This window comes from Arachis ipaensis, chromosome B04 (assembly GCF_000816755.2).
Source record: "Arachis ipaensis cultivar K30076 chromosome B04, Araip1.1, whole genome shotgun sequence".
NCBI lineage: Eukaryota > Viridiplantae > Streptophyta > Magnoliopsida > Fabales > Fabaceae > Arachis > Arachis ipaensis.
In genome coordinates this window covers 6,592,866-6,603,180 of record NC_029788.2, presented here as the reverse complement: position 1 = coordinate 6,603,180, position 10,315 = coordinate 6,592,866, and the positions used below count along the sequence as shown (strand labels likewise).

Here is a 10,315-nt window from a genome sequence, read left to right as displayed (position 1 = left end):
GATAGTCTTAAAATTTTACTCCATTAATATTCTATTTAATTGTGAGTTGGTGGGCTAAACTCGTCAAATTTTTTTTTATTATAAACTATTAAATAATATATATAATTTTACAATCATTTTAATAAATTTATAATTTCTAAAAGTATAAAAAAATTATAATTTTTATATTCATAAATATTAAAGTTTTTATAGTTATAAATATCTAATAAACATAATTATAAACCAAGTTTAAATCCAAAACATAATTATACTTGTTCCTGTGTGAAAATGAACTCCGAGGTATAGCTCGTTCGGCTGATGCTTGAAATGACTTTCCTTGGAGTAAAGAGTGTGGAACGTTGTCTTCTTGTGGGGAGGCGGCGTTGGATACCTGCAAAGGGACTCCAACGCTCAAGTAAGTATGAGTGTGAGAGAGTTCAAAGTAGGAATCATAATGAATTGCGTACCTTTAGATTAGCAACTCGTTAGCACTTATAGTGGTTGTTCGAATGGTTTGTTATCTGGATCAGGTTTGTTATTCGTATCCTTGTTGCAGGTTTGATGGGGTTTATGCTGGCCGTTGCCCGGGTTTATTGGGATAGTGATAGCCTTGAGTGAAGTGGTTATCTTAGAGAAGTTATCTCTTCCAACTATACTAGGCTCCGAGATTGTTGTTGTTGTGGGCCAGGATTTTGGTAACGGATCATAGCCCCCAAGCTTGACCTGTTTTTCAAGGCCGAGCTATAACAGGTCGAGCTTTACGTATAGCTCGGAACCGAGAATTGTGGTAGCCGCCAAGGTCGACTTGTTTGCTCCGTTAGCTAGGTTTGTTTTGAAAAACTTGGCAAGGTTGAATTTTTAGGCGGTAAATTAATTGTTCTAGGAGAGAGAATGTCGGGAGACGTGCGCTATAATTGTGTGTTGGGAATGGGAAAGGTTGGCGATCAGGGCTGTTGATGATGGGTTGGTAATCATTATCGACGGTTTTAATTTGATTGGGGTTTGGGTTTTTTTACCTGGGCGTGTGGTTTAGTGGGCTGGTAAAGTTTCTGGACTCTTGGCTTACCGCTTTTGATCTTCTTCATCCCTGCATCTTTTCCGGAATGAGCAAGAAAGGTTAGTAACTAATTTGCTTTTGTTTTTCGTTTCTTTTCTTCTTCCTCTGCTTCTAATTTTCTGATGGATAAAGAGAAAGGCGTGATGACTGATAAAAGGGTTAAGGGTAAGAGGAAGAAAGAGTTGAATGGAACTACTGATAAGATTGTGGAAGAAATTTTTGTGTGGAATCCTGTTAATCCGTATGGGTGGGTTGCTGACTCGGTGAAGGGTTGGGCTTCAAGTTTTGATGATGAGCTTAGCGTATCCCAGTTAGGATCGCCATCGTCCTGGGTAAGGGAGGGTAGTGGAATAGGCCTTAGGTTTATACCATGCAATGCTGACGATCGGGTTTGTTATCGGGGTGAGGGTTTTGAATATTTTTATATGTACAGTGCTGTATTTGTTGAATTAGGGGTTAGATTTCCATTTTCTCATTTTGAGTGTGGGGTTTTGATGTAATTGAAGTGTGCTCCCTCGCAACTACATCCGAACTCTTGGGCGTTTGTTAGGGCGTTTGAGATTTTAATGGGTGTTTTGGAAATGGAACCGTCGTTAGAGGTATTTTTTGCTTTGTTTCAATGTAAGGGCGTGAAGAGGGGGTGTTGGCTAAACCTTGCTAGTGCTCCTAGGCGGGCGATTTTCAGTCTCTATCGTTCTTCATTCAAAGGGTTTAAGTTTATGTTTTTAAAAATTGGTGTGGTTGAGAGTGATTTTCCTTGGTATGTTGATCACTGCTTGTTAGAGAAGTTCCCTTTGTTTTGGGTTCCGAGGCCTAGGCAGATTCTAGGTATCGATGCGATGGAGTATGAGAACGAAATGATGGTTGAGTTTTTAGTAAATAATGTATCGTCTTCTTCTCTGTTTTCTGTTGTGGATATGCTTGATCTTGAGTTTGATAAAGATGCATTGTCTGAGTATATAGGTAAATGATTGTTTCATTGTTCTGTCTGTTTTGGTATTTTGTGTTTACTTGGTCTTTTGACTGTCTTGTATTTTTGTAATAGAAAAGGCACCTAAGGTGACTTCGACGAGCTTGCGTGCGTTCTTCCGTTCGAAGAATGTTGAGAGGCAAGGTTCTAGTAGTTAGGCTGCTGTTGAGGTGGGTGCCGAGGTGAACCAGGGTTCCCCGGTGAAGAAAGTTAACTACAAAAGAAAAAAGGTGGAGAGGAAAGAGAGGGGAACTGATGGGGCCGAGGATGTTCTCGGTCAGAAGGGTGTTGATTTGGAACAGGTGAAACGGTTTGCTGATAATCAGAGGGCTCTGCATGGCTTCATGGAAAATGAAGACCTAACGTCTGTGTGGGGGGAACATTTCGATTATTCTGCTGTTGCTGATGAGCGTGCCCAGAACCCTTCTGATGTGAAAATTGTTCATGACATTGGTGATGTTGGGGTGGCTCAATTTTTGCAGGTATTTGTTTAAGTGTTGTGTAATTTAGTCTTCCTCTATATTGTTTGCCTGATTGATATTATGTCTGTGTTGTTCAGGTTCTTGGAGTCCATTTGATGTGTATAGGTCGGACTCAGGAGCTTAAACATGCTCGGGATGCCTTTGATAGGGCTTCTCTGACTTAGCTTATGCAGGAGAATGTGGAAAAGTCTGGTGAGCTTCGTGATGCCCTTGATTTGGTGAATGTTCTTCAAGAAAAATTGACAACCTGTGAGAAATCTAAGAAGGAACTGAAGGATAAAAACACAGCTTTGGAGGCGAGGCTAATAGTTCTTGTAGCGGAGAAGAAATAGGCTGAGGCCGAAAAAGAGGATCATGGTTTGGAGATGTTTTTGGCTAGATTTGAGAGGGCTGTTGAGCAGGCCAAATTCCTTGCTCCTGCTGCTGATCTCTCGAGAAAGGACCCTTGCAAAGTTTTAGTGGGGGATGAATTGATTGAAGATGAGGATGGTGTGAGGGTGAGAGGGAGAACCCTGGTGTTTGATTTCTGTAATAGATAGTATTATGAATTTGTTTGGCTTATAATCATTTTTTTGTTATAAACTGTTAGTCTGTTTGTCTAAACAAATATGATGGTTGGTTTTGTTCATGAAAGTCTTGGCGTATTTGATATTTGTTTGCTTTTGAGAATCAGATGATTTAGGGGTTTTGAGTAGAGTACAAGAGTTTGTACTTTTTGCAAAGTTTGATGTATAGTGTTTGTGGAACTGAATTCAATCGATCGATTATGTATGTTTGGTGTTATACGCTTTTGGTTGGAGTAAGTATGATAAGGTTGGAACTGGATTTGATGAGCTTGTTTGATGTTTGATTTGTTTTGCGATAGTCTGAGTGCATCGGGAGTTTAGTATTGTTTGAATTTAGCAATGCAAATGGTATGGGAGACAGGATGTGAGCAGTTTGTGTTTTTTAGTTTGCACTATAAATGATTGAAAAGAATGCGGGATGGTGTGCCTCATTAAAACCTCTCCAGCAAAACCCTCATTAGGGATAAAATCTGGTAGTAGGAAAAAGAGTACATCACCATGTCCGACTTATAGACTAGCTGTAGTACATTTCGAGAGAGGCTATATTCCAAGTATTTGGTAGTATAGCTCCGTCGAGTCTTTGTAATTTGTATGCGCCCTTGTCGACGACTTTTTGTACTCTGAATGGTCCTTCCCAATTTGCGCTTAGCTTGCCATGTCCTTGTGGCTTTCGTATGTCTTCGACTTTTTTCAGTACGAGGTCTCCTTCCGAGAATATTCTTTGTTTGAGCTTCCTGTAGTATTTTCGAGCTATAGCTCGTCTTGCTGCTATTTGTTGTAGCGCGGATTTGTCCCGAGTTTCCTCTACAAGGTCGAGTTCGGCTCTTCTACTTTGGGCATTATCGCTTTCGCTTGGGTTTGTAGTTCTAGCGTTTTGTAGGGATACCTCAATCGGTATCATTGCCTCGCTTCCGTAGACTAGCCTGAATGGTGTTTCCTTTGTTGCTGATTGTTTGGTTGTATTATAGCTCCATAGTACTTCGGGAATAAGCTCGGCCCATTCTCCTTTTGAGTCATCGAGCTTCTTTTTGAGTCCCTGCAAAATGATCTTATTGGCGGCTTCGGCTAAGCCGTTAGTTTGTGGATGTTCGACAGAAGAGAACTGTTGAACTATTTTGAAATTTTGTAAAAAGTTTATAAACTTTTGATCTATAAATTGTCTACCATTATCGGTAATGATGGATTGAGGAATACCAAAACGGCATAGTATGTTTTTCCATATAAAAGAAATTATTTTTTCAGAAGTGATTTTTGCCAATGGTATAGCTTCTATCCATTTTGTGAAGTAATCTATAGCAACGATTAGAAATTTAACCTGGCCTGGAGCGGGTGAAAATGGTCCGAGGATATCTAGCCCCCATTTGTTGAATGGCCAGCATATTTCGGATGTATGTAATTGCTCAGCTGGGTTATGAATGATGGGTGCATGGCGTTAGCAGTGGTCGCAATGTTTGACTTTGTTCATGCAATCTTGCTGTAACATCGGCCAGTAGTAACCAGCTCGGAGAATTTTGGCGGCTAGACTTCGGCCACCGATGTGTGTGCCACAGACTCCTTCATGGACTTCATCTATCGCCAGTTTGGCCTCTGCTGTATTTAGGCGTCGTAGCAGGGGTCTTGTGAATCCTCTTTTGTATAATTCGGCTCCGAGCATTGTGTAGAAGCTCGCTCTTCATTAAAACTTTCGTTGATTTTGAATGTGGCTGGGGATGTTACCTGTTTGCAGGTAAGTGATGAAGGGTGATCTCCAGTCGTCCTCCTGCGAAATACTCGAGATTGATGTTAGTATAACACTAGGTTCCTCGAGTGTTAGTTGGGATAGGATGGGTAGTGTAGGTTGACTTCTTGTTGTTGCCAATTTTGAGAGGATATCTGCTCTATCATTTTGTTCCCGAGGTATATGGGATATGTTGAATTTTTGAAAATTTTTGACAAGATTATTGACTAGGATATTGTATTTTTCTAGTAGCGGGTCTTTTACCTGGAAAATACCTGTTACCTGTTGCACCACAAGGAGTGAGTCGCATTTGACGTTTAAATGTGTTATTCCCATTGTTTGAGCCAGTCGAAGTCCTGCTATTAGAGCTTCATACTTTGCTTGGTTGTTGCTTGCATGAAAAGTGAATTGTAGGGATTGCTCGAATTGTGTTTTGTGTTTGTTTTCGAGGAGTATTCCTGCTCCGGAACCTTTGCTGTTTGAGGTGCCATCAACAAATAGTGTCCATATGTTGTTTTCGGGATCTTGTTCTTCTGTGGTAAGTTCTGCAATGAAGTCGGCTAATGCTTGGGACTTGATGGCTCCTCTGGATTGGTATTGGATGTCGTATTATGACAGCTCGATCGACCATTTGATTAATCTTCCTGCCAGCTCGGGCTTCGTTAGTATTTGTCTTAGGGGTTGTTCTGTTCGGACCACGATGGTATAGATTTGGAAGTAGTGTTGTAGGTGTCTGGCTGTTGTGACCAAGGCTAGGGCCAATTTCTCTATTTTTGGGTAACGGATCTCGCCGTTTTGGAGTGATTTGCTGACAAAGTATACCGGTTGTTGCTACTTTTCTGCCTCTATTACCAAGATGAAACTGATAGCATGGTTTATGATAGATAGATATAGATAGAGTGGTTTACCAGCTTCTGGAGTTTGGAGGATTGGGGGAGCTGAAAGTATGGCCTTGAGCTCGGTAAAAGCTTTTTCGCATTCCTCGGTCCAGTTAAACTTCTGTTGTTTCCTTAGATTTTTGAAAAAATGGTGTGATCTGTGGGTTATCCGAGGCAGAAATCTGGCTAATGCTGCAAGTCGGCCGGTTAGTTGTTGGACCTCCTTGACTGTCTTTGGACTTCGCATTTTCAGGACTGCCTGGCACTTTTCTGGATTTGCCTCTATATCTCGGCAAGTGAGCATGAAGCTGAGGAACTTGCCACTTTGCACTCCAAATGCACATTTATCGGGGTTAAGCTTCATATTGTATTTTCAGAGTTGTTGGAATATCTCTGTTAGATCTTGAACATGTTTTGCTGTGTGTGTTGACTTTGCCACCATATCGTCGACATAGACTTCTATGTTTCGTCCGATTTGACTTGTGAAAATTTTGTCCATTAATCGTTGGTAGGTGGCACCTGCATTTTTTAGTCCAAATGGCATAACCTTATAACAAAAGTTTCCATTGTCAGTAATAAAGGCAGTTTTATCTTGATAAGCTTTATGCATAAGGATTTGATTATAGTCAGAATAGGCATCCATAAAACTTAGACATTGAAAACCAGAAGAATTATCAACAAGCTTATCAATGCATGGGAGGGGGTATGCGTCCTTTGGACAGGCCTTGTTGAGGTCTGTATAGTCCACACACATCCTCAACTTATCGTTGTTCTTTCTTAACATTTCCACGTTGGCTAACCAAGTGGAGTATCTAAGTTCTTTGATGAAGCCAGCGTTGAGTAGCTTTTGAGTCTCTTCTAAGGAGGTTGCTTTCTTATCGTTGCCGAGGTGTCGTTTCTTTTGGGCTATAGGTCGGACTGTTGGATTGATGGCCAACTTGTGGCAAATGACGTTAGGATTTATTCCTGGCATGTCTGCTGGGGTCCATGCAAATAGGTCGGCGTTGTGTCTCAATAGCTCGGTCAGTTGGTTCCGCTCTTCTTCTTTAAGCGCGTTGTCGAGGTATGTGCATTTGGATTCGTCGTTCTTGTTTAGTTGGATCTTGGTTAGATCGTCTGTTGGCATTGGCTGCTCGTTATGGTTGGTTCTGGGGTCCAGGTCGTCCAGGGCAGGCTGTTGATCTGAGTTATATACTGCTTGGACGTATTACTGCTCTGTTTGTTTTGGCTGTTCGTTTTTCAGACTGGCGTTATAGCATTGTCTAGCTTCTTTCTGGTCTTCGTGGATAGTAACGACTTTGTTGTCCTGTGAAAGAAACTTGACACACAAATGCACAGTAGAAACAATAGCATTGAATGCGTTCAAGGATGGTCTGCCTAAAATAATGTTATATGGACTTCTGCAATCTACCACAAGATACTGTATATCTATTGTTTTACTGTTGGGGTATTCCCCGAAAGTGGTTTGTAACCAAATATAACCTCGAATGGAGATACGCTCACCTGAGAAACCTACCAGTTCTTCGGAGGATGGTTGGAGGTTCTTGTCGCTGAGTTTCAACTTTTGGAAAGTTGAATAGAAGAGTACATCGGCACTGCTTCCTGGGTCCATTAGGATATTTTTTACCAACGGTTCTCCGACTTGTGCTGTGATGACAACCGGGTCATCCAAGTTTTGGTCATTTGCTTTATAGTCTTTGGGGACGAATGAGACCTCCGGCCTGTCTTTGTTGGCTGGTTGAGACGTGGTGGATTTTGTCATTGTCATCATAGCTCGGTACGACCTTTTTCGTGTCGAGTTTGTGCATCCGCCACCTGCAAAACCACAAGAAATGCAGTTTATTATTCTGCGCAGCGGATTGATATCATTATCTACCTTTTTCCCATTGTCTCGAGAATTAGTGGTCGGTTTGGGTTGCTGGCTAGGGTCATCTGTGCTTTTCTTCCTTCCTCGGCTCTCAATATATTTGTCCAGTAACCCTTGGCGGGCGAGCTTTTCGAGGACATCTTTGGCTATGATGCAGTCGTCCGTGGTGTGGCCGTACTTCTGGTGGAAAGCACAGTACTTCGATCTATCCACATGTCGCTGGTCTTGATATGTACCGGCCCTATTAGAGGGTTTGATAAGTTTTGAGTGCAATATATCTTTTATGATGTCCTCCCTTTTTGTGTTGAAGGGGGTGTAGTTGTCGAACTTGGGTGTTAGCCGAAACGTTCTCGTATCCGATCTGCTGTTCGATTGTCTGTTTTGCCTTTCCTCGTCTCTGTTTGGGGTAGGTTTATCTGCTCTACGTAATGCTCGGAATTCTTCCACCTCGATCTGGGTAGTTGCTTTTTCGCGGAACTCGGCTAGAGTTTTTGGTTTTGCAATAACTATAAATTCTTTGAATTTTCCTGGACGGAGTCCGCTTTTGAGGGCGTGGAGGTGGACCTCAGGGTTTAATTTAGGTATTTCGTTGGTCGCTTCGGCAAACCTGGTCATGTAGTCCTTTAGGCTCTCGTTTGGTTCCTGCTTAATGGTGCTTAGGTAATCAGAATTATGGACGTATATTTTGGATGCAGCGAAGTGGTTGATGAACTGATCTGCTAGTTCGTCAAAGTTGGAGATGGAGCCTTCAGGGAGGTTGGAAAACCAAATCAGAGCGGCTCCGTCTAGGAAGGTTGGGAAAGTGCGGTATAAGATCTGATCGAAATCCTTATTCATGAACATCATGGCCTGGAACTTTGTGATGTGGACATTCAGATCTCCTATTCCATTGTAAGGTTTTAAGGTCGACGGTAGCGTGAAATTTTGGAGCATTTCGAAACTCATGACTTCTTTGGCAAATGGGTTGGTTCTCTTTTTGGTAGTTGTTTTGGTGGTTTTGGGAATGGCTTGTTTGGTTTCCGAGGTATGCTCGTCATCGTTGTCCTTGTTTTCGGTACTTTTGTGTTCTCCCTTGCTTCGATCATGCCCCATCTGTCGTAGGAGCTCGGCCATTTTCTGATTCTCGGCCCTGAGGGCTTCATTAATTGCCAAAATTTTCGCCTGATTGATGGAGGGAGCGTGACTATGCTCGTCCACCATCTGTTGTATCCTGCAAAAGGAAATGAAGAGATGTACGAAATACAGAAAAAAGGTGGGGTTAGATAAAAATCAGGGCCCCACGGTGGGCGCCAAATGTTCCGGTGTGAAATGAACTCCGAGGTATAGCTCGTTCGGCTGACGCTTGAACTGACCTTTCTTGGAGTAAAGAGTGTGGAACGTTGTCTTCTTGTGGGGAGGCGGCATTGGATACCTGCAAAGGGACTCCAACGCTCAAGTAAGTATGAGTGTGAGAGAGTTCAAAGTAGGAATCAGAATGAATTGCGTACCTTTAGATTAGCAACTCGTTAGCACTTATAGTGGGTTGTTCGAATGATTTGTTATCTGGATCAGGTTTGTTATTCGTAACCTTGTTGCAAGTTTGACAGGGTTTATGCTGGCCGTTGCCCAGGTTTATTGGGATAGTGATAGCCTTGAGTGAAGTAGTTATCCTAGAGAAGTTATCTCTGCCAGCTATACTAGGTTCCGAGATTGTTGTTGTTGTGGGCCAGGATTTTGGTAACGGATCAATACCAAAGTAAAATAAACATAATCCAAAACATAATTATAAATATTGTCTCTAAAGCAAAATAAACATAATCCAAAACATTCCATTCATCTTCATTCTCTTGTAAGTTGGGTTGGGAGAAGTTGAGTTTTGGCAAAAAAATTGTAAAAATACCCCTTTGTAAAAAAAACACTTAGCCCGCCCCGGCTCTGCCCCGCCAAAGCCCGTAGTTTAAGCGGTGTGGGTTAGGCGGACTTTTGCTATTTGGCGGTCCCAATTTTTCAGCCCAACCCGCTTTTTTTGGCGGATTATGTGGGTCGACCTCGCGAGTTTAGGTCCGTTTGTCATCCCTAATCGTGTCTATGCAATAATTAATTAGTGAGGATCAAATTCTTAAATAAAGTTTAGATTCGCATACAGTTGTTTTGATGTATGTGAAATTAATAGTCGAAGAATTATTAGATAATAATTTTGTCAAATACATCAAATCATCTAACGGATTCTCAACTGCCAACTTTATATAAAAACAACTGCATCTAAGTCTTTATCTAAATTAATACATGTTCTAATCAAATTGGATTGATTTAATGGTCAACTTACTAATTTACTTAAATAAGTGTCTGAAAGTTCGAATTCCGCTACGTGCATACAATAATTTATTCATCAACGATAAATTTTTAGATAAAACTCAAATTGCAATGAATTAATCTTTAACGAAAAATAAGAAGAATCGGATACTTTCTTTTTACTTCTTTGTATTGATATATTGAAAGAAAAGAATGACCATGGCCTGTTATAGTACTCGATCCTTTACTTTTAAGCACACTTTAGAAGTCCGGGTTGTTGTTAGCTAAAATGTAATAATAAAAGATATATATACGAATAAAATTTATCTAATTAAAAATAAGCCACACGTAAATTAAACAAACCAAATACCTTAATAAAAAACGACAATATAAAAAATAAAGTAATTCTATTCATTATTTTTTATATTTTTATATTAAAAAATTAAAATTTAATAAAAAAGCATTATATTTGAGGATTTTTGTTATTATCATATAATTTCTATATTTATATTTTATAAAATGTTTAGT

At 40.7% G+C, this 10,315-nt stretch overlaps 1 protein-coding gene across 1 annotated transcript; it reads right to left on the bottom strand.

The window, feature by feature from the left end:
* Positions 6,857-8,716, bottom strand: LOC107635933. The gene has a single exon (XM_016339481.1). It carries the CDS (start codon positions 8,714-8,716, stop codon positions 6,857-6,859), a length of 1,860 nt encoding a protein of 619 aa, XP_016194967.1.

Excerpts from the sequence above, each read along its gene's own strand:
- LOC107635933 (XM_016339481.1), bottom strand. The coding sequence starts at position 8,716 with ATGGTGGACGAGCATAGTCACGCTCCCTCCATCAATCAGGCGAAAATT.